At 44.7% G+C, this 25,108-nt stretch overlaps 1 protein-coding gene across 2 annotated transcripts in view; it reads right to left on the minus strand.

Moving 5' to 3' along the window:
• Positions 1-336: 336 nt before the first annotated feature.
• Positions 337-25,108, minus strand: part of LOC137425567 (peroxisome proliferator-activated receptor delta) — an 84,493-nt gene continuing 59,721 nt past the window's right edge. Inside the window, exons 3-8 of one of the 2 annotated variants that reach the window (XM_068114126.2) lie at positions 23,547-23,806; positions 13,204-13,342; positions 12,878-13,104; positions 10,783-11,091; positions 6,201-6,429; positions 337-6,084 (exon numbers count right to left, since the gene is read on the minus strand). In XM_068114126.2, coding sequence (XP_067970227.2) covers positions 5,837-6,084; positions 6,201-6,429; positions 10,783-11,091; positions 12,878-13,104; positions 13,204-13,342; positions 23,547-23,806 — 1,412 coding nt within the window. In that variant the 3' untranslated portion in view covers positions 337-5,836. The remainder of the gene's footprint in view (positions 6,085-6,200; positions 6,430-10,782; positions 11,092-12,877; positions 13,105-13,203; positions 13,343-23,546; positions 23,807-25,108) is intronic. The other variant, XM_078776795.1, reaches the window with a different exon arrangement.

Below are 25,108 nucleotides of genomic sequence, written 5' to 3' on the forward strand. Positions count from 1 at the left end.
CCATCTATCTTCCCCCATCCAAAACCATGATCTTATCTACCACCGTTGAAACACCCCAAATCCACCTCTTTAAATCCCCAACTTCTTTCCTGAAATTACTAGAAGTGTTCATTTGCTTTATACCGTGTACTCCTCCCTCCTCCCCCAGCCCTCCCCCTTCCACAGATCTACCGAGGTCCCTGTTGTCTTCTGTTGTTGTGCTTGTGTGCTTCCCTCTCCCTTCCCCTCTTGTCTCCCGCTACCTTCATTGTATGTTTTATGTGTCTGTGCATGTTTTCATGTTCAATGTGTTAGCTCTTACACGAGCCTCGATTCTGTATAAAATAAAATATAATAAAAAGTTTCACTCCTTTATTACATGCCATTTTCACCGACAAATTAGTCCTGTTCTCCCTGTTTTAACCCCTCCCCCTGACAATATTTGTACCCTTCCCCTTTTCCAATCAAACAGATTGTGTCTGGAACAATCTACCCTACAGTACATAAATGATAAAAATCAGCATTTCACACACGTCCATTTCACATGTATGAGCATCGGCTGGCTTTTACATGTCACAATTGTCACATCATGCTGGACGTCATGCCCATTCTCGGCAATCACAGCACCTTCATCGACATTAATTTTATGTAAAATGGCAGACAAGTGCTCTGTGCAAAAGCAAATAGAATTCCAGGATTTCTTTGAAGCCAGAGACAGAACAAAAACAGACAGACCATGACACAAAGCTTCAAGTGTTTTCGTTCTTCTCCCCAGAAACACATCAACAAATGGCAAACTGTAGCTGGGTTGTGCTGGGAGGAAGTTGGACGTTTTACATAAATCAAAGCTTGCATTTTAGATTAAGGCTTGATGGTTATTTACAAAGAACAATCTTTTGTGCATAGGTAGTACTTTCCTCATCGATTCTCATCTCTCTCATATTGAAAAAAATCAATATGAGAGAGAGAAGTACGAAAAAAACTTTGGACATTGTGCAGTTAACTGAACACCTCTGCGTTTCCCTGGGCATGTAAGCTCAGCAAGTGGAGTCTGAGCTACGGGGAATTGGAAATGGTATGTGATCCTGCAGAACAGAATGTGGAGATATGAAGATTGGAAATGGGATGTGATCCTGGAGAAGAGGGCATGGAGATACGAAGATTGGAAATGGGATGTGATCCTGGAGAACAGGACGTGGAGATACGAAGATTGGAAATGGGATGTGATCCTGGAGAACAGGACGTGAAGATACGAAGATTAGAAATGCGATGTGATCCTGGAGAACAGGACATGGAGATACGAAGATTGGAAATGGGATGTGATCCTGGAGAACAGGACGTGGATATACGAAGATTGGAAATGGGATGTGATCCTGGAGAACAGGACGTGGAGATACGAAGATTGGAAATGGGATGTGATCCTGGAGAACAGGACGTGGAGATACGAAGATTGGAAATGGGATGTGATCCTGGAGAACAGGACGTGTAGATATGAAGATTGTAAATGCGATGTGATCCTGGAGAAGAGGGCATGGAGATACGAAGATTGGAAATGAGATGTGATCCTGGAGAACAGGTCGTGGAGATACGAAGATTGTAAATGGGATGTGATCCTGGAGAACAGGATGTGGAGATATGAAGATTGGAAATGGGATGTGATCCTGGAGGAGAGGGCATGGAGATACGAAGATTGGAAATGGGATGTGATCCTGGAGAACAGGACGTGGAGATACGAAGATTGGAAATGGGATGTGATCCTGGAGAACAGGACGTGGAGATACGAAGATTGTAAATGGGATGTGATCCTGGAGAACAGGACATGGAGATACGAAGATTGGAAATGGGATGTGATCCTGGAGAACAGGACATAGAGATACGAAGATTGGAAATGGGATGTGATCCAGGACGTGGAGATACGAAGATTGTAAATGGGATGTGATCCTGGAGAACAGGACGTGGAGATACGAAGATTGTAAATGGGATGTGATCCTGGAGAACAGAATGTGGAGATACGAAGATTGGAAATGAGATGTGATCCTGGAGAACAGGACGTGGAGATACGAAGATTGGAAATGATATGTGATCCTGGAGAACAGGACGTGGAGATACGAAGATTGTAAATGGGATGTGATCCTGGAGAACAGAATGTGGAGATATGAAGATTGGAAATGGGATGTGATCCTGGAGAAGAGGGCATGGAGATACGAAGATTGGAAATGGGATGTGATCCTGGAGAACAGGACGTGGAGATACGAAGATTGGAAATGGGATGTGATCCTGGAGAACAGGACGTGTAGATATGAAAATTGTAAATGAGATGTGATCCTGGAGAAGAGGGCATGGAGATACGAAGATTGGAAATGAGATGTGATCCTGGAGAACAGGACGTGGAGATACGAAGATTGTAAATGGGATGTGATCCTGGAGAACAGGATGTGGAGATACGAAGATTGGAAATGCGATGTGATCCTGGAGAACAGGACATGGAGATACGAAGATTGGAAATGGGATGTGATCCTGGAGAACAGGACGTGGATATACGAACATTGGAAATGGGATGTGATCCTGGAGAACAGGACGTGGAGATACGAAAATTGTAAATGGGATGTGATCCTGGAGAACAGGACGTGAAGATACGAAGATTGGAAATGGGATGTGATCCTGGAGAACAGGACGTGTAGATATGAAGATTGTAAATGAGATGTGATCCTGGAGAAGAGGGCATGGAGATACGAAGATTGGAAATGAGATGTGATCCTGGAGAACAGGACGTGGAGATACGAAGATTGTAAATGGGATGTGATCCTGGAGAACAGGATGTGGAGATACGAAGATTGGAAATGCGATGTGATCCTGGAGAACAGGACATGGAGATACGAAGATTGGAAATGGGATGTGATCCTGGAGAACAGGACGTGGATATACGAAGATTGGAAATGGGATGTGATCCTGGAGAACAGGACGTGGAGATATGAAGATTGGAAATGGGATGTGATCCTGGAGAACAGGACGTGTAGATATGAAGATTGTAAATGAGATGTGATCCTGGAGAACAGGACGTGGAGATACGAAGATTGGAAATGGGATGTGATCCTGGAGAACAGGACATGTAGATGTGAAGATTGTAAATGGGGCGTGATCCTGGAGAACAGGACGTGTAGATTTGAAGATTGGAAATGGGATGTGATCCTGGAGAACAGGACATGTAGACATGAAGATTGGAAATGGGGCGTGCTCATAGAGAACAAGACGTGTAGATATGAAGATTGGAAATGGGATGTGATCCTGGAGAACAGGACGTGTAGATATGAAGATTGGAAATGGGATGTGGTCCTGGAGAACAGGACATGGAGATACGAAGATTGGAAATGGGATGTGGTCCTGGAGAAAAGGACGTGTAGATATGAAGATTGTAAATGAGATGTGATCCTGGAGAACAGGACGTGTAGATACGAAGATTGTAAATGGGATGTGATCCTGGAGAACAGGACATGTAGATATGAGGATTGTAAATGGGGCGTGATCCTGGAGAACAGGACATGTAGATATGAGGATTGTAAATGGGGCGTGATCCTGGAGAACAGGACATGTAGATACGAAGATTGTAAATGGGATGTGATCCTGGAGAACAGGACATGTAGATATGAGGATTGTAAATGGGGCGTGATCCTGGAGAACAGGACATGTAGATATGAAGATTGTAAATGGGGCGTGATCCTGGAGAACAGGACATGTAGATATGAGGATTGTAAATGGGGCGTGATCCTGGAGAACAGGACATGTAGATATGAAGATTGGAAATGGGGCATGGTCATGGAGAACAAGACGTGGAGATATGAAGATTGGAAATGGGATGTGATCCTGGAGAACAGGACGTGTAGATATGAAGCTTGGAAATGGGATGTAGTCCTGGTGAACAGGAGGTCTAGATATGAAGATTGGAAATGGGGTGTGCTCATGGAGAACAAGATGTGGAGATATGAAGATTGGAAATGGGGCGTGCTCATGGAGAACAAGACGTGTAGATATGAAGATTGTAAATGGGATGTGATCCTGGAGAACATGACATGTAGATATGAAGATTGTAAATGGGGCGTGCTCATGGATAACAAGATGTGTAGATATGAAGATTGTAAATGGGATGTGATCCTGGAGAACAGGACATGTAGATATGAAGATTGGAAATGGGATGTGATCTTGGAGAACAGGACGTGTAGAAATGGAGGAATCATACAAGGGGTGGCTTTTCTATTTCCTGACAATCATGAGTCATGTAGAAAAAGAATACATTTAAGATTTTTTTTTCAATGTCTAATCAGGTTTACATTCATCGATGTCTGTGATAGCCCAACCGGTGAACACCAAAACACGAGAATTAGCACCTCCGGCCTCCATTTCCTGCTTAAGGTCGGGTCATTAAACGTGCATACGTAGTTGAATTTTCGGATGCAAGCTAATCCCTCCCTTCAAATACAATAACAATACATTATCCTGTTAATAAATACGATTCTATAGTACAATGGACTCTTGATAATTCAAAGAAGAAATTCTAAAGACCATTTTAATTGGTGAATTCCAAAGACCATTCAAAAACCAGAGGTTAAATGTCCAAGTCGTAGTGGGTGAAGGCCCCGCACAAGCAGAACCGCACAGGCAGATGGCCAGGAGCTGCAGTGAGCGTATTTTGTATCTAGCAGCCAATTCGGAAACAAAGAACGATTACAGAACACAGCGAGCTTGCGTGATGAACAGACGGAACAGGTAGATTCGTATGATAAATGGAGGTTTCACATTCACGGTGTACTGTACTGTATTGTATTCCGCAGGATAGTCCAAAGAGCCCTTTCCAAATTGTCGAATTAAAATTGGCAGGTGTTTTTAAATTATCAAGAGTCCACTGTTAGTACTCTTACAACATTTTAGGAAGAGGTAGCTTTGCAAAGTAGCGACTTGCATTTTCCCTTTCTCTCATCAATGTGGGTATTGAATGCTTGGCCACGTGGTTAAACCTCATCACAATGAGGTTGTGAATCCGGGGCAATGCGAAATCCAAGGCAGCTCATTTCGTTCTTTCTCGACCACAGACATCAATGCATACTATTTCATAATTCATTCTCCGATATGCAATATACATGTAGCTTGTATCTGACTACAAGAACAATATTTTATTGAATCACGAAAATGTTTAGATATTCAAAAATTTAACCCCTTGTGTCTTTAATTGATGATACCCTACCCCTCCCTCATTAAAATCTCATCCTTAGCTAAGAAGGTTGAAATGCACAGTTTCCAAAGAGCAAGACAAAATACCTGTCACTATTGCACGCTGTTGTGAAAACGCAGGGATTTCAACTTGAAGTCTCTATGAGTGGATGTTATTTGTTGCAGACAAGCGAGCCTGATAACATCGATGCAACCAATCTGAAGTTGAAAGTAGCAAATCGGATTGTTTAAGGTTCCGTTCTCTACGCTTAGTGTTGTTACGGCTGGACCTAAACTTTAGAGGAAATAAAAGTTTTCTGATTACGTGAGGAGAAAATGTTCGAAAGTAGCTGGACACTGGCAGAATGCCATTTGTGTGGCAACGCGCACTTCACCCTGCATATAAACTCTGTTATAAAGTGACTCGTGTAAAAAATAAACATCATTTCAGTGCTGTCCACATCTTCGCCATTGAGCAGCACGAGCTGCGCAAAATCCATTATGTGTACTTGTGCTCTTTGCATCAGCACCGAGCATCACGGCATGTCATGAATCGTTGTCCAGTTCTCTGACGCAGTAAAGCTCGTGTAGTTGTTTCACTTCCGCAAGTGGGCAATGCCACTGTCGTTTTCCTTGCAATTGCCCAGAAGCTGATTCAGTACATGTCCCTGAATATCTCCTGCAGCAGAGGCGGCAGGTTGGTGTGGGACTCGGCCTTACGGATCGTGTTCACTATTTGCGCATGCTCGGTGACAAGTTGACGCAGGTCTGACAGCTTCTGCAGCAGAGTAGGGAATAGGAACGGTCTGTCAGGGTGGCTCCCTCGGAGGTGCTTGTCCATGGCCTGCAGGATCTGCTCCTGTATGTGCTCCACCGGACCCACTTGAACCAGGCCAGGGCGATCTAGGGGCCATGATGAAGGCAAAAGTAAGCATTCTAAATAACATAAATGAGTCCCTGGGTGAATGCTGGATCAAAACGAGTGCGAAAGTTCAAGTGATATAAACGAGAGACTAGACCTCCACAAAGGATGATGGCTGCGATATAGAGTGCGATGTCTGCATCGTCAAGAGCCAGTGCATTGAAACGAAGAGCAAATTCAAACTTGGGCTCCAATATGGTGCAAAAAGGTCGCCGCAGGCCACGAAGGAACTCCCTCGTGATAAAGGCTGCTCCGTACGCCACCAAGAAGCCATCTTTATTCATCTGAGACGCCAGCATTGCGAAAATCACCTCGTACACGCCGTACTGAGACAGAGACAGAGATAACATTCGGAACAACGACTGCATTGGTTATTCAAGGTTCAGGATTAGTACAAAAGGTTCTAGATTCGTAAAGTAAATAGCATACAAATTCCTGCCAAACACGAAGAGAAGAGCCCTTTTGCCCTTTCTCTCAAAAATAGTTATAGTAATGATGTTAGCTTTAGGTTCCGTCATATTATTCAACACTGGCAAAATTACTGTCCCCAGTGACAGTGCAAGCAAATTGCAAGCAAAAGGGAAAAGCAAGCAAAATTACTGTACCAAGTGATGGGAAAAACAAGCAACAGTACCATACCAAGTGATGGAAAAAATAAGCAAAAGTACCATACCAAGTGATGGGAAAAATAAGCAAAAGTACCATACCAAGTGATGGGAAAAATAAGCAAAAGTACCATACCAAGTGATGGGAAAAATAAGCAAAAGTACCATACCAAGTGATGGGAAATGCAAGCAAAAGTAGCATACCAGGCGATGGGAAATGCAAGCAAAAGTACAGTACCCAGTGACGGGAAAAGCAAGCAAAAGCACCGTACCCAGTGATGGGAAAAGCAAGCAAAAGTACCGTCCCAGTGACTGCAAAAGCAACGAAAAGTTCCGTCCCCAGTGACTGGAAAAGCAACGAAAAGTTCCGTCCCCAGTGACTGGAAAAGCAACGAAAAGTACCGTCCCCAGTGACTGCAAAGGCAAGCAAAAGTACCGTTCCCAGTGACGGGAAAAGCACGCAAAAGTACCGTACCCAGTGATGGGAAAAGGAAGCAAAAGTACCGTCTCCGGTGATGGGAAATGCAAGCAAAAGTACCATACCCAGTGATGGGAATTGCAAGCAAAAGTACCGCCCCCAGTGATGGGAAAAGCAAGGAAAAGTACCGTACCCAGTGATGGGAAATGCAAGCAAAAGTACCGTAACCATTGATGGGAAATGCAAGCAAAAGCACCGACCGTACCCATTGATGGGAAATGCAAGCAAAAGTACCGTACTCAGTTATGGGAAATGCAAGCAAAAGTACCGTCCCCAGTGATGGGAAAAGCAAGCAGCAAAAGTACCATACCCAGTGATGGGAAATGAAAGCAAGAGTACCATGCCCAGTGACGGGAAAAGCAAGCAAAAGTACCGTACCAAGTGATGGGAAAAACAAGCAAAAGTACCATACCAACTGATGGGAAAAAGCCAGCAAAAGTACTGTACCAGGTAATGGGAAAAGCAAGGAAAAGTACCATACCCAGTGATGGGAAATGAAAGCAAGAGTACCATGCCCAGTGACGGGAAAAGCAAGCAAAAGTACCATACCAAGTGATGGGAAAAACAAGCAAAAGTACCATACCAACTGATGGGAAAAAGCCAGCAAGTGGTACTGTACCAGGTAATGGGACAAGCAGGCAAAAGCACCGTACCCAGTGATGGGAAAAGCAGGCAAAAGTACCGTCCCCAGTGACTGGAAAAGCAATGAAAGGTATCATCCCCAGTGACGGGAAATGCAAGCAAAAGTACCGTATACACCCAGTGATGGGAAAAGCAAGCAAAAGTACCGTATATACACAGTGATGGGAAAAGTAACCAAAAGTACCGTCTCTAGTGACATGAAAGGTTTAAGTTATCTATCAATTTGAATTATTTAAAGTGCTTCAAAAAGGTTAATTATGTTGCAATCTTGGTTTCACTCAAAGCCAAAGGTCTGAGCTACTTATACCGCCCACCACAAAATGCTGGCGCAACATCGGACGGTGAAGGTTGGATTTGTCTCAAACCCATCCCTCTCTGTACCCACCGTACCGAGTCGTACCCAGCTGCTCCTGGATTCTGTGTCCTTTCCTCCTGACAAGGTGGAAAAGTTTCTGTCAACCCTCGACTCTAATTCTGCAACTGGACCTGAGGGCATCAGCCAACGGGTCCTAAAATCCTGCTCTGCCGCTCTTTCACTCCCTCTCTCTGTTCTCTTCACCCTCTCTTTTGCTCAAGGTCATCTGCCATCAGCTTGGAAATCAGCCAACATCACCGCTTTACACAAAAAGGTGCAAAAACAGATCCTTGCAACTACAGACCAATCAGCCTTCTCCCAATTATCAGCAAAGTCATGGAATCCATCATTGCTTTGGACATAAAATCTTTCCTCTTCTCAAATGGCTTGATCTCTGATCATCAATTTGGTTTCAAACTAGGTCACTCCACTCTGGACATGCTGCTTCTGCTGTCTCAACAATGGATGGAGGTCCTCAATGCCAAACAGGAAATTAGAGATGTCTCCCTTGACATATCACGTGCCTTCGATACGGTCTGGCCTTCCGCTCTGCTCACCAAACTCTCCTCCGATGGTATCCATGGAAATCTCCACGCATGGCTTGCGGACTTCCTCTCTAGTCGTAGTCAACGTGTGGCCCTGAATGGGTTTCTCTCATCTCCCCTTCCCGTTCAGGCTGGAGTTCCCCAAGGTAGTGTTCTGGGCCCTGTGCTTTTTCTGGTCTTCATCAATGATCTCTCTGACTCTCTTGAAAATCCACTCGATGTCTTCGCTGATGACTCCACTCTCTGCAGCTCCATTCCTCATCCCTCAGGTCGGCAGTCTGCAGCCTCCTCACTCTCTGCAGACCTGGACAAAATCACAGACTGGTCAAACAAGTGGAACATGTCTTTCAATCCTGACAAATCTCACAGTCTTACTATGTCTCTCCGAAAAGACTGACTGGCCAACCCTCCCATCCACTTTCTGAATAATCCTCTCCAAGAAGTTCTGTCACTCAAGCTTTTGGGTCTCACTATCTGCCATGATCTTTCCAGGGAAAACCACATTTCAAATCTGGCCTCCAAAGCCAGTCGCCGACTGGGCATCCTCCGTCATGCGAAGTCCTTCCTTGGCACACCTGAGCTCCTCACCACATACAAGGCTTTCATCCGCAGCTCAATGGAATACTGTTCTCCCCTCTGGGCTGGTGCTCCTCCCTCACAGCAAGCTCGGCTTCACGCTGTTGAAACCAAAGCTTACAGAATCATTGGAATCTCCCGCGATGAAGCTAACTCCGAGGGCCTTTCAGTTACTCACCACGGACAGGTTGGAGGTCTTCTACCGACTCCTCTCCGGCCTTGCTCCCCCAGCTCTCTCTGGGCTCTGTCCCCCTAATATTCCTACACGTCGCACAAGATCTGCCTGCAACCCTCTTATGGTTAAACTGCCAAAATCAAGACTCTCTGCTCACCTTCACTCCTCTTTTCTCCCACCTCTGGAACAAACTCCCTCACTCTCTTCAATCTCACTCCTCCCTCCAGGTCTTTAAAACAGTTGTTCACCACCATCTCTTATCTTCCCCCATCCAAAACCTTGATCTTTTCTACCCCCGCTAATTTCACCCCAGATTCACTTTTTTGAAATACCGACTTCCTTCCTGGAAGTCCTTGCAGTGTCCTTGTGTTTTATACTTCTCCACCCCTCTCCCCTTCCCACGCCTCCTCCCCCCAAGCCCTCTCCCTCCCACAGATCTCCCGATGTCCCTGCTCTCAAATGTTGTGTTTGTGTGCTTCCCATTCTCTCCCCATCTTGTCTACCGCTCCCCTTATCACTTTGTACTTATGTATATACTTTGTGTGTCTGTTTGATTTTTTGTGTGATAAATGGTAGATCTTTCACAAGCCTCGATCCTGTATACAAAAAAAAAAAGAAAAAAAAGAAAAAGAAGGCAAAATGGAGCAATTTTCAATTGTGTTACTCCATGAAGATCTGTATTAAATATACTTTAATAAACATTATTCACGTCTGTTCTCCCGTCATTTCAAAAGTGAATGTTGAGCTTTGCCTGCGTGTGTAGATTTTCAAACAGTGCAGGAAGTGGCCGCGATATACGGAAGACAGACAGACGCACGGACAGACAGAGTAACGCACGGACTGACACGACAGTTCGCAATATGTACAAGATGATCAGTTTTGCAGTCGATGTACTTGGTCCTCTGAGCTTCATCAGCTTATTGGTGCCAACAGAATCCTTCTTCTTCAACATTCTCAGCATGGCCGATGTGGCTATGTTGAACTCCTGACCTGATGTCAAAATTATTCTCATGTTTAAATAATTGACTGTAATGGTTACGAGGCATAAATGGAATGGTCTTCACACAAGTGGAATAAGTCCTTTTCACCACATCTGCAAAGTCCAAACAATGGCGAGGATTTATCGATGTCCTTCAAATGCTTTACTGGTTAGATTAAAGCGACTTTTAGGACACACTATAGTTTAAAAAACTATCTGAGGTATAATACCGTGTTACACCTTACTTCATTGCAAGCCACCCATGTCAGAAATACAAAACTACACTCTTAAAAGAGAATCACAACAATATGACCTTTCTCTGACCTTCAACAAGGTGACCTGGTCATTGAGATCGAGGTTCATGAATCCAGGGATGGACTTGGCGAATTCTGTGATCTCCCTCACTGACTCCACCGAACGATACTGACAGCCATTGAAGATCCGAATCTCAGCTTCGCCCATCTCAGTGTTGGTCGGTGAACCAGCACTCCTAACATCCATCCAATTTGCAACCACGGAACCTTCATCTATGTCTACCACTTGTCCGTTGCAGCTGATTGGAGCCCAGGTGCTGCATTTCTTTTGGATGACCTCTTCCGCAACTGCCAGAGACTCCATGTCATGAATGATAACCTGTTACAAGGGAGTTATGGAATGGGGGTTGTTATTTTTAAACATTTATTTAAAGTTCATGGTGGAGTATGGCCATCTCTGACATACAGTACTGCACATGGACATTAAGAAACATCATTGGATTTTTATGTGAAGTACAGGGACATTAGGAGCCAACAGACCAATAAACACAGTGTATGCAAATTGAACCCGGGATCCTACCATTATGAGGTATGAGAGCTCCAAACATCACACGTTTGCATAGCAAACACCGACTCCATCCGCTGTTCCATTCAAATTTGTCGTTATTCAAAGGCAATAGGCATTGGATGCTTGTGTCAGGGTGTAAGAGCATTGCACCATTTGCATAGTTACTGAGGGGAAATTGTTTCAAGTGATAGGCTACTATGTTATGCTACTATGCTATGTGATACTATGCTATGTGATAGGCTACTATGCTATGTGATAGGCTACATCATAACTACTATGTTATGATGAAGATGCAAATTTGGAGCTCAGTGACCATAAATCAGAGTCGCTTTGGCTCTAAGGGACATGGGCTTTGGCTCTAAGGGGCAAGGGCTTTGGCTCTAAGGGGCAGGGGTTTTGGCTCTAAGGGGCAAGAGCTTTGGCTCTAAGGGGCAAGGGATTTGGCTATATGGGGCAAGGGATTTGGCTCTATGGGGCAAGGGCTTTGGCTCTAGGGGGCAAGGGATTTGGCTCTATGGGGCAAGGCCTTTGACTCTATGGGGCAAGGGCTTTGGCTCTATGGGGCAAGGGCTTTGACTCTACGGGGCAAGGGCTTTGGCTCTAAAGGGCAAGGGCTTTGGCTCTAAAGGGCAAGGGCTTGGACTCTAAGGGGCAAGGGCTTTGGCTCTAAGGGGCAAGGGCTTGGACTCTACGGAGCAAGGGCTTTGACTCTACGGGGCAAGAGCTTTGGCTCTAAGGGGCAGGGCTTTGACTCTACGAGGCAAGGGCTTTGGCTCTAAGGGGCAAGGGCTTTGGCTCCAGGGGGCAAGGCCTTTGCTTCTATGGGGCAAGGCCTTTGGCTCTGTGGGGCAAGGGCTTTGGCTCTAAGGGGCAAGAGCTTTGGCTCTAAGGGGCAAGAGCTTTGGCTCTAACGGGAAAGGCCTTTGGTTCTATGGGGAAAGGCCTTTGGCTCTAAGGGGCAAGGGATTTGGCTCTATGGGGCAAGGGATTTGGCTCTATGGGGCTAGGGCTTTGGCTCTAGGGGGCAAGGCCTTTGGCTCTAGGGGGAAAGGCCTTTGGTTCTATGGGGCAAGTGCTTTGGCTCTATGGGGCATGGGTTTTGGCTCTAAGGGGCAAGGGCTTTGGCTCTAAGGGGCAAGAGCTTTGGCTCTAAGGGGCAAGAGCTTTGGCTCTAAGGGGAAAGGCCTTTGGTTCTATGGGGAAAGGCCTTTGGCTCTAAGGGGCAAGGGATTTGGCTCTATGGGGCAAGGGATTTGGCTCTATGGGGCAAGGGCTTTGGCTCTAGGGGGCAAGGCCTTTGGCTCTAGGGGGAAAGGCCTTTGGTTCTATGGGGCAAGTGCTTTGGCTCTATGGGGCATGGGTTTTGGCTCTAAGGGGCAAGGGCTTTGGCTCTAAGTGCTTTGGTATCACCAATGTTAGATAAATAGACGTCTTTTTTTTTTTTAGTCTTGGGTCAAATTAAATCCCTTCGGACCAAAGTAACTCTGGTTTATGGTACAATTTGGCGAATGGGAATACAAATTGATCTGACTTGCCGGAGTCGCAGTTAAGTGGTAAGTGAGGCGTGGAGATAAATTTGAACAAAATTGTATCTCACCGCACTCATTTCAGCCCTGCCAGACAAGATGCTCCAGGCCTTGCTCTTGGTGAGAGGAAAGACTCTCAAGTAAGCATCTTGAACATGTTTCGCCAGCATACGCCAGTCGCTGAAACTGGCCTCGTCAGCCACGGAAGATTCCGGAACAAAGCCGCAGGCTTCAGGAACACATGCCTCAGCCATCAAACGCTGCTTCTCCGCCTGTGGCATGCGGCCAAATCGAATGGCTGCAGGAATAATGTATGGATAAAGGCATTGATGTGGACATCCAAATGTGTCTGCGACTCAGCTTCGCAGTCAAAGCTATGACTAGAGCGCGGTTATACCCTCGTGTGACATCCCAACAGCGATGCACTTCTGGAAGCGGCAGAACTGGCACTTGTTTCTGCTCTTCTTGTGTACACGGCAATGACGTGCACACGCTTCATACTCCAACTTCATCCGAATTGTGCGTCGGAAGAAACCCTGAGGAACATCGTTATCAAATTCATTGTGGCGTTCATCGTTTGTAGCACAGCTGAACCAATAGGACCCTTAATGATCGAAACAAACAGAAGTCACACTATCATGTAATTGTTACATTTGTATAACCCACCTCCACATCCCACTTTCTCATCCCACCTTTCCAGTATGGAAGAGATGCAATGTGCAAAAATAATGTAATGAACCATAAATCATTTTTTCCATGTGACATTTATAAGAAATAGTAACTTTAAAACCTATCACAACAGTGCATTAGTCCACACACATTATTTCTGGGTTTCAATTAAAGTGCTCAAAATAATGGAGCGTATTATAATTCCCTTTGTATATCTAATAACTTTTTTACCCATGCCAGAGGAGAGGGTATTGCATTTGGCTCTATTGCATTTGGTCTGTCTGTTTGTTTGTCCACACCGAATGTGCCAACATAGACCAAAATTTATACACGTTCTCTGAGTAGGGTAGAGGATGATGTGGTTGAGCTTGAAAGTGGTTGGATGTCAATGAAAGCAAGTCTGTTGGGAGCCGTTGGTGAGGTATGTGGATGGACAAAAGGACCACCGAGGCACTCGGAAACATGGTGGTGGGATGATGAAGTTGGAAAGAGGACTGACGAGAAGCGGAAGAAGTTCAAGGAGTGGCAGAAGGCGAAGGGTACGGGAGCAGAAACAGCAGAGCATGAAAGTTATAAGGCAGCCAAGAAAGCTGCAAAGAAAGAGGGAGCAAAGGCGCAGGAGGCATGTAGGAAAATTTTCGGAGAACGCTTGGATTCGGAAGAGGGTCAGAGAGCAGTATTCAGGATTGCAAAGCAGATAGCGAAAGAGAGGTGTGATGTGATGGGGTGAGTTGCTTGAAGGATGAAGTGGGACAAAACGTTGTCGACCCAGATGGAATTAAAGGAAGATGGAAAAGATCTATGGAAATGCTGTTGAATACAGAGAATGAATGGGATGGCAACATAGAGAGTAACCCAGTTTTAGGACCGGCAGAGAAGATAACTGAGAAGGAAGTTGAGGAAGCGATAAAAGCAATGAAGAGTAGAAAAGCGGGAGGGCCGACGGGAGTTGTGAAAGATATGTTGAAGGCAGCAGGAAGTTGGGGTGTGAAGAGAATGACAGAGAATGACAGAGATCTGGTGGTGAAAGAAGGCCGCATTCCAGTGGATTGGGAACTGAGTACCCTCGTCCCTCTATACAAGGGGAAAGGTGACACTCTAGAGCCCGAGCGATAAAGTTATTGGAGCATGGAATGAAGGTATTGGAAAGGGTGTTGGAGAGGAGGATAAGGAAGAAAGTGAAGATCGACGAAATGCAGTTTGGATTTATGCCAGGAAGACGAACGACAGACGTGCTTTTTATTGTGAGGCAGTTGCAGGAGAAGTACATGGAGAAGCGCAAGAAGTTGTTTCTTGGGTTTGTTGATCTGGAGAAAGCATTCGATAGGGTTCCACGCAAAGTATTGACATTGCAATGAGGAAGTTAGGAGTGGAGGAATGGTTGATCAGAGTAGTGATGGCAATGTACAAAAGAGCGCGCACAGCTGTAAGGATGAAGGACGGGAACAGTGGTGAGTTTGAGGTGAAGGTGGGAGTGCATCAGGGGTCGGTACTAAGTCCACTACTATTTGTAGCTGTGATGGAGGTGCTGGCTCAGAACGTAAAGGAGGGTTTACCGTGGGAGTTGTTGTATGCAGATGATCTGGTGCTGATTGCGGAAAGTATGGATGGACTGAAGGAAAAGATGAACAAGTGGAAGGAATGTATGGAGACAAAAGGTCTGAAGGTGAATATCGGAAAGATGAAGGTGATGGCAAGTGGTAAAGCATGTGGTGAGGTGGAAAGAACTGTGAAGTGGCCCTGTGCTGTGTGCAGGAAGGGTGTCGGAGTGAACTCCATTCAATGTACAATGTGCGCTGAGTGGGTTCATCAAAAATGTAGTGGTCTGAGAGGGTCATTAACCAGTGTGGCAGCTACATTCAAATGTAAGGTGTGCACAGAGGGAGCTGCAGATGGAGGAAATGTTGAGTTGAATCTTGGAGACGGCGTGAAGCTGGAAGGTGTGAAAACATTTTGCTACCTCGGAGACATGCTGAATGGAGAAGGTGGATCAGACTTGGCAACGGTTGCTAGAGTGAGATGTGCATGGAAAAAGTTTCGGGAACTGAGTGGCGTGCTGACGAGGAGGGGAGTGTCGTTGAAGCTGAAGGGAAAGGTGTATGCTGCATGTGTAAGAAGTGTTATGATTTATGGGAGCGAGACATGGGTAATGAATGTAGAGCAGCAACGAAGGTTGGAAAGGGTGGAAATGCGAATGGTTCGATGGATGTGCGGAGTATCGTTGAGAGAGAGGAAGACAAATGATGAATTGCAAATAATGATGGGAATAGAGCCTGTGATTGATGCTGTGAAGAGGAACAGGTTGAGATGGTTTGGTCATGTGTTGAGGAAGGATGAAAGTGACTGGTTGAGAAGAGTGATGGGGTGAATGCAGAAGGAAGTAGAGGACGGGGAAGACCGCGAAAGACTTGGCTAAAGATGGTGGAAGAAGAAATGCGGGCAAGGGGGGTAACAAGGAGAGATGCAGAAAATAGGGCAAGATGGAGAAGATTGTCATGGGGACCGCAAGGCTAACCCCCGCTCTGGCAGGGAAAATGGCCTTAAAATGCATGTTGTTGTTCTCTCTTTTTCACAGTATATCTCTATAAAGTATGTACAATTAGAATGCGAGTTGAGGCCAAATAAAGTATGTACAATTGTGCAGTGTGAGTCTATAAAATATGTACTATAAAACCACACAGAACACTGCACAAAACAAGCCCAGGGGCAGGGGGTCTGAAATCTTTGTTTGCTCTTTCTAGTTAATATTTTCAAATCACTACCATCTTTGAATATTCAGTCTACGGGGACCGTCACAGCCGCCAGAAGGCCATGGTTGATGGCATTGTACAGGGCATTGTAAAATGGAGTTCCATGGTCATGTTTTTACCATGTGTGACATATTGCTCAGGGTGAAATGTCATGAGTGACGTGTTGGTGGAGAGGACAGGAAGAAGACGAGGAAGAAGAAGACGAAGGAGAGGAATAAGAAGAGGTACAATGAGAATACAAAGAAAGGGTGGAATGGGGGAGAGAGATAGAGGGGGAGTATGGGAGTGTAGGGTAGTAGAGGGGAGTAGGGGTTTTTTTGAGTTTCTGTGAGTCATTGCTTTGATGGTGGAGTATCAAACCACAAACAAACGGCCTGTATGAAATATTATTTCTGTTAATATTCATGCACATTCAGGCTCATCCTTCACCCTTCACCTTCTTCCATTTTTTCATTCCATTTCCTTCCTCATTCCCCATCTTCCACTTCCTCATCTCCTCTCACATTCTTCGTTTTCCTCCCTTCTCCCACCTCAACTCCCCTGAACCCTAATCGCCTCTACCCTAAACTCCGCTCTACCCCTCATTCCCCACTCCCCTCTACCCCCCCCCCCCCCCCCTCTACTGCACTCTCATACTTGTCTCTAACCCGACACTACTATCCTCTTCCCATCCCCAGTTCCTCACTTTCTTTGTCTTCTCATTCTATCTCCTACGCTCCACCAACATGTCATGAGTGATGTTTCACCCTGAGCAATATGTCACACATGATGCGCACATATCCGTCCAATCAGCGTTCCACATTCTCAGCAAGTCTGTGATGACGTCATTTGCAGAAGTCTTCTTAAAACCAACCCCCGCCCGATTTCCTTTCTCTTTTGCTCCAACAAAAGGTAAGGCCCAAAATCTGAGCTCTTCTTCTCTCCACGGCAGATCAATCACCATTGAAGGAATTTTATTTCCTCTTTGTTTTGAATTACCATGCCACCAACGAAGATTGCTAATTTGGCATTGAGATTAGCAATGATACATTTTTTTATTTTATGCTTTTACCACCAAGCCTGCATGGGGGGGCACTTCCACCCACCTTCCCCCAATCCCCGAACTCAAGAGATTCATGGATCATCCCCGAGGTGAAACCAGGTAGAGTCAGAGCATTAACCCAATATCCTACACTTTCACTGTTGAATGCTGTACATAGTCAGGATTTGATTCTGGTGGCAAATATGGAATAATGCCCCTAACTGCTCCAAATCCGGAAGGCCTAAGTTTATTTTTTAAATGTAGAGCAACACAGGTATTGCAAAAATGAATCCCGCATTTAAAAATCACAAACCTGAATTACGTACAGCAGAAATCCTTTTTCTTTTTCATAACAAAATGAAACCCTGGTGTTGGGCTAGCGGCTAGGGTGCCGGCTTAGGATCCTAGGATCCTGGGTTCGAATCCCGATCGATCGCTGAATTAACGCCAGGGGGGTTGACTCAGCCTGTCATCCTTCCGAGGTCGGCTAATTGAGTACCTGTTCACTGGTAAATCCCTGTTTGTCGTTAAAGGCGGCAAAAATGGTTGGCGTCAGGAAGGGCATCCGGCCGTAAAACATTGCTTCAAAAGGGGGACCAAAAAAACAACAACAACCACGGTTCCCGAAAAAGGCCAACCCCCGCTTGCGGGGGAAAATGGCCTCTAAAGGTGGTTTTTTATAACAAAAATGGTATCCCAAAGTATTTTGATAATACCAACGTCGACCAAGCATGTCTAAGGATATACAAATTTTCCAAGATCTAGGCTCATGGAAAGGGATGTACTGACAATGAGGCAGTGAGGCGAGAGTTGGACACAAATATAGCAAGGAAATGAATGGAGAGGATAAGAAAGAGGAAAGGAGGAAACACAGCAACCTGAAAGTAAGAGGGTCGGGTTAGGTGGGGATTAATGGGGGGTAAAAAAAAGATTGTGGGTAGGGGGATGATATATGACATGAGATGATGTTGCATTGCCTGCTTGAATCCCTGGAGGAAGGGTGCGATTGAACAGCCAATGGAAGGCAGTTCCACAAAGGGGAGAAAAGAGGAACGAAAGAGAATAGGTGTGCAGAAAGCCTGGATTTTGGTAGTTTAACTAGAAAGTGGGTGTCTTGGAGGAGTTTGGTCTGACAGCAGAGGAAGGAAGACTGAACGGGAGCGACAACCAACCAGCCTCGGATGTAGCAGCAATGTAGCAGCATGCTTTCTGATAGCAGATGTAGCAGCATGCTTTCTGATAACGAAAACTAGACTCCACGGAATCCAGGAAGGAGATGTGATGCTTCGGCAGTATCCGTTAAAGGAGATCAGTACTTCATCGAGCTTCTGGACAAAGGCCTTATAGGCTGTGCATTGTTTTTGCTTTTTGTGGAATTACTCGGAACGACAGAGAATGCCCAGTTTGAGGCTCGCTATGGGCACTAGATTTGCTCCAAGTTCAGCCCAGGTGACATAATGACTGATGGTGAGGCCTAGCAACTTAAGAGAGGTGGACTTCCAGTGGCTGACAATAGCAATAGGCGAGTGGGTTCGTTTGACGATCCTTCCCGATGTGAGATTTGCCAAAGTCTGAAAAACAAAATGAGAATCCAGGTGTGAAATCCAGGTGTGAAAACCTCTACAAACACCAACACAATTTTATAGAATTTTTTTTTTAAGCAGAAAATGCCATCAAATTCAGTACCAGGTTTCCTTAAAAGAATCACAGGTGTTGCCTGGTGTTGGCTTAGCGGTTCGGGTGCCGGCTTGGGATCCTAGGATCCTGGGTTTGAATCCTGGTCGATCGCTGAATTAACACCAGGGGGGTTGACTCAGCCTGTCATCCTTCCGAGGTCGGCAAATTGAGTACCAGCTTGCTGGGATGAATGATCACGGTGTGTACCCCGGTTTAGAATAGGTACACCGTATCCCTGCGCATCGTAAGAGCGTGACCAAGGGTTGGCGTCAGGAAAGGCATCCGGCCATAAAAACATTGCCTCAAACAGGGAACCATGATTGTCATGGGGCCCGCAAGGCTAACCCCCGCTCTAGCGGGGAAAAATGGCCTTAAAACGATCATTCATTCATATATTCAATCACAGTTCCAGAAGCATGATGAGTGGAGAATCCCTAAGTTTGGGTGGAAGTAGACGCCAGACATGAGCATGTGGATCACACCACACACAAGAATGCAAAGCGTCTACAAATTACTCGACCTTTTCCCCATGGTAGAATTAATTTTTTAAATCTAATGTCTGCTGTCTGTGGGGTGTCCCCTACCAATGAACAATGAGGGCGGCAGCAGCAAAACCCGCAGCACAATGCTCTCACTTCTTACAGCAGGAGAATTGAGGTCGTGACTCTTAAACAGAAGCAATTTATTTTCCTGACAAATTGTCAAGGTTCAAACACTCGTGGTATTGCTGCTGTATCATACAGTACATTTGGTGTAACAGTAAACGTATGCATCCTTGGTCTTCGATCTGACATAACACATACTCTTCAAATGTAGATTAGGTGCTGCCGAATCAATCTCATAGCAATTACTAGGACAGCTAGGATGTACTAGGATGTAGAATTACTGGGATGTAGAATTACTAGGATGTATCTCACCTCCGCCAGGCTGAACAGTTTACATTTTGTATCCCACTGATAGGCCAGATCTGTATGCGGACCTTAACCAATATCCGGACCAAAGACCTTAACCTACCCAACTCATCCACCAAGTTTCATCATAACCCCGAAACAACTTTTTGAATTATCATGCTATATATTATTTTTGGCCCAATCTCTCAATGGTGATAAATCACTTTAACAATTCTAGTATCCGGATCCATATCCAGATCTTCACCAAAATCTAATCAATTCATCCTCGTCACACTTGTCCACCAAGATTCATCCGAAACCGTCCACAATTTTTTGAGATAAGGCCGGATAAAAAAAAGAGTTGTTGATCGTCCCTGCCCGACCCTACGAAACACACCCGACCCGAAACTTTTTTTATTTTTTATTTTGAAAAAAATCATTAAAAACGATCTTTTCACATTCAAATTTGGCGCCGTTCTGCACCGCATGCGCAGTGCGTGCTGCGCAGAGCGTCGCAAGGGTCTCGGGCAACTTCACCCATTTTACGTTGGCCATTCATGGCGGCTATTGCGTGAGATTTTTCCCGCTGAAATCTGTATCGATTCGTGCTAGAATCAGCTTGAAATGCCTATTGTGATCGCATCGATAGCCCGTGAGGGCTCTTCCAAGACGGTGAAGGACTGGTATGCGTGCAATATCGAGTTGGATGTTGCAATCTCGGACTTCTATGCAGAGTTCTCAGACGGCAAGTATGATGGGGATAGGGAGCCATTGCCTGACGATACACGCGGTACTTTCGTCAAAGTATTCGCCGGCCCCAGTAAAACTGACGTGACTAAAGTTTCACCAGCTTGCAAAGTTTCTGATGTGACAAAGACTCTTGGCTCATTTCTCAAATTTGTGTTGGCTGCAGACACGGCCACGGATCACAGGATGGAACCCGATGAATGAAGAAATAAAATCATTTTGAGGAGAAAGGAGTCTTTATTTCATATTTTTCCATGTCAACAAAACTCAATGGAAAGTAGGAAAAAAACAAAAAAAATAAAAATAAAAACCTCCCTCCCTACCCGAACTTTTGGGAAAAAAGGACGCTCAACAACTTTTTATTTTTATGTGGCCTAACGTGCTACGTATATATTGTTTTGGCCCTATCTTTTAATTGTGAAGAATCACTTTAAAATTATAGTACCTGGATCTTCACCAAGATGTAATCAATTTGTCCCTGTCACACCTGCCCACCAAGTTTTGTCTGAATCCGTGCATATCTTTTTGAGATATCCTGCTCACAGAAAGACAGATGGACAAAAAGATAGAGAAGTGGGTGAAAATATAACCTCTATCCACCTTCGGTGGTGAATGGAGCAGCGGAGGAGGCGCAGCTGTGGTGATGATGCAGTGCCCCCTGTAGGTTAGAGCAGGTATTTGGAATTTGGCCATGGTGCCGGCAATAGCTCGCCTACTCTTCATGAAGGACACAGTGAAATCTCAAACATCCACCAATTAATGCTGGCAGACAGGATGCTCAGTTTAAAGTCCATCCGAGGGACGACACACACACTGATGAATCACCCTGCCTGTGAAACACCAAGATGACGTGTTATAGCTCAGTCAATATTTGAAACCAGGCAAAACAGCTTAGAGGTGAACGTGCGTACCTCTAGGCCATCCTGCCAAGTGCCAACCAACCGTAAATAAAGACACACACACACACACATACCTTCTTCTATGCCAATATAGAATATACTTTTCAACGTGTGATGAACCCTGCCTCTTCCTTCTAAAAACATTTAGATGAAGACCAGCCGAAAATAAAATAAATAAGGTTCCAATATGTGCGCATGGATTTGCCAAAGACGCCCAGTCATTCCCATAACATGCCAGAGTGGCTGGTTGGAAAGAAAGTTAATTTTGTACGCCATTGATTGCGCATTTTCAGTACGCCATTGATTGCGCAGTATTGCGTAGCACAGTACGCCGATGTGTAAACGGCACAAGCAGCATTCAATAGATCATATACTTTGCATAATGATGCCAAAACAACCAATAAAGAGCAATGATAGATTGCAGTCGCTCGCCAGGATATGTTTGTGTCGTTTCTTTTGCACTTTTTATGTTTAAGCGCTTTCAGAGAAACAATCTTTTGAATATTTTCCTTAAATACAATATGGTTGCCAAACAATGTGACCGATGACATTTCTTTTTCCAACATTATATCCCCATAGGCAGTTGAACTTATGGTTAAAATTTCGCATCGATCCATTCAGTGCTTTTATATGAATGAATGAATGAATGAATGATCGTTTTAAGGCCATTTTCCCCGCTAGAGCGGGGGTTAGCCTTGCGGGCCCCATGACAATCATGGTTCCCTGTTTGAGGCAATGTTTTATGGCCGGATGCCCTTCCTGACGCCAACCTTTAGTCGCCTCTCACGATGCGCAGGGATACGGTGTACCTATTCAAAATCGGGGTACACACCGGGATCATTCATCCCAGGAAGCTTTTATAGAAGAACAATAATTTAATTTATGCAGTTTTTGCATAATATCCAATATGGCTGCCAGGCAGTGTGACCTATGACTTTATTGTTTTCAAAATTTATTCCACAAAGCTGGTAGATCACGTGTGTAGAGTTTCGCATCGATCCTACAGGCCATTCTGGGAAAAAGAATTTTTGAAGGTTTTCATTTTCAAACAAATATGGCTGCCGAACCACGTGACCGATGACATCATCAATTTAATTCTCGCATTCAATGTTTGTGTAGATCACACTCAATAAATTTCAAACTGATTGGATCAAGCGTTCTAATTGTCTAATTATGATGTCATAATGAAGGATTATTCTTATTCCCCATGGGGAGTACTTGACAATGAGCCATCTTTCAATTTTTTTTTCCATCGAGCGGTTTCGGAGATATAGAGGTGTAACGTTTTCCAAGATGGCGCCCATACCATGTGACCTATGACATAATAATTAGCATTATAAAATTACACAGGAGGAGGGGGTCCGACTGTGAAAATTTTGTCAGTCAGACCAACGGTTGCAGAGAAAAGCATACTCACGTTCTGTGTGGACAAATAACCAGACAAACAAACAAACAGACAGACAAACAAATGGACCCAAATGCAACACCCTCTCCTCTGATGAGGGTAATTAAGTGTCGGGCTCATAACTTCCTCCCCAAACTGCTGCTGTGTGATTGTGTGCCATATGCTCGAATAAAACGTACCACAGAGTTTTCCTATAAGTGGGTTTTAAATCACAATGTATTGAATCATGCGTTGAAAAGGCCCAACCCCCATTCTCCATAACCCCCCACCCCTTGCAAGCAAGATTGGTGTCAGTGCTAGTCGGTTGGATAACTAACCTTTGTTCCTGTGGTTCTGGCTGGGTGGCTGTGCTTTGCTGGCGAAAATATAGCTTAGTGATGATTTTGGGTTTCATTTGTGGTAGAATCATAAATCAGCCTTAAACTGCTGTCTTGTTGCAATGCCAGCAGGAGGTGTTGCATCATTAAGCAGGCTGCCTTCAGAAGTGACGTTCAATGTCCCATCTGCATTCACCTATGAATGTTGTGGATGCCATTGTTTTAACCTTTTAAAGGAATGGGTTTTGGGACTCGTGCCATCGTGATCATAATCATTAATTATCTGAGAAACTGTTTTGTCTGTCTTTTCAGGAAGGAAATATTTTGAATTGTTGACATTTTTAATCCTTATGTGACTGACTTACTTTGCATCCCTCACAGGCATGCACGCCGTAGTGGAATCCCGACGCCCGATCTCCACACACCCGGCACTCGATGGGTAGCCCACAGACGCCCCCCGTCAGGCCAACCGTGAGCTCAGCTGACATTCCACCCATCCCATCTCCTCCGGCGCACACTTTGGGTGACGACGGTGAGGAGGAGGTGGTGAGTGGAGATTCAGGTGAGGCAAGCTCTTGGAACGGAGCCGGCGAGGACGAAGATTGCGAGTGTGGTTCACTCAGATCTAATAAAGATAGAAGGAAAACAGGCTGAATTAACTTTCACCAGAACCAACCTCATGATTTTGCAACTACATGGCTGTAGAGCTAGTTTGCTATTTGTTTAATCGATGGTCTATGACTATCCGCATGAATGGCTACATATTAGGTGTACCAGAAAGTAATGTCGTTTTTTAAAGTATGTATGCATGTATGTATATATATGCATGTATATATATGATATACTGTGTATATATATATATATATATATATATATATATATATATATATATATATATATATATACACACACAGAGTGGTCCAGAAACCCTGGGCACATTTTGAAGAATGATACCTGCAACAAACAACTAAGTTTATTATTGTTCTTTGGTACAAAACAAAACATGATTACTCGTTAAACAGTCTAATATACATGAAACAGATCTGTTCAAATGTTCAAACTGCACTCTGACACACTCAGACACGCAGTTCTGCATGTTTCAGTCGTTAAGGCAGCAGTCTCATTACTAATTAATTGTCTCAAGTCTCTAAGGGTCGTAGGATTCCTCGCATACACTTTGTGTTTGAGGAAACCCCAAAGGAAGAAATCACAGGGTGTTGTTAAACCACAAGGCGGCCATTCAACCGGAACACGACGACAAATCCATTTGTCTGTAAAGTTCAAATCAAGGACCTGGCATACACCTGCAGCATAATGAGCAGGCGCACCATCATGCATGAACCACATTTGGCCATCATTGAGTGGAAATACATGCTGCTCCAACATTAGAAGGTAATTTGCAGCATTCACATTTTATTCGAAAAATATTGGTCCAACAATGCCTCCAGAAGAAATGCCTGTAATGTGTAAGACGGACACACTGGCTTGATACTGGACATTGTGCTCAACAGTAAATTATGGGTTGTCTACTGCCCATATCACGCTGTTATGACGATTCACAGAACCAGATAAAGTAAACTTGGATTCATCTGACCACAATATCCTGTTCTGCAAATCATTGTCCATATCCATCCATATCCATTCACCCAAGCAATGTCTCACATGCCTCAACGCACCTGTCAAAATCATCGTCAGATAGTTGGTGAATTAATCTGGGTATGTATGGTTTCGCATTAAGGTCTTTTAGTATTCTTCGAATCGATGATCAGCCTATGTTGGTGACGTTTGATAAACGACGAGTTGATTGATAATGGTGTGTTACTGTCGAGTTGTTGTTGAATGACCGCTCGGCTTTCCTCAGTTCGAACAGTACGAGGCCTACCTGGTGACTGTTTTGGAAAAATGCTGCCGGTTTCATGAAACTGCT

This window comes from Myxine glutinosa, chromosome 4 (genome assembly GCF_964187855.1).
Source record: "Myxine glutinosa chromosome 4, kmMyxGlut1.1, whole genome shotgun sequence".
Lineage (NCBI taxonomy): Eukaryota > Metazoa > Chordata > Myxini > Myxiniformes > Myxinidae > Myxine > Myxine glutinosa.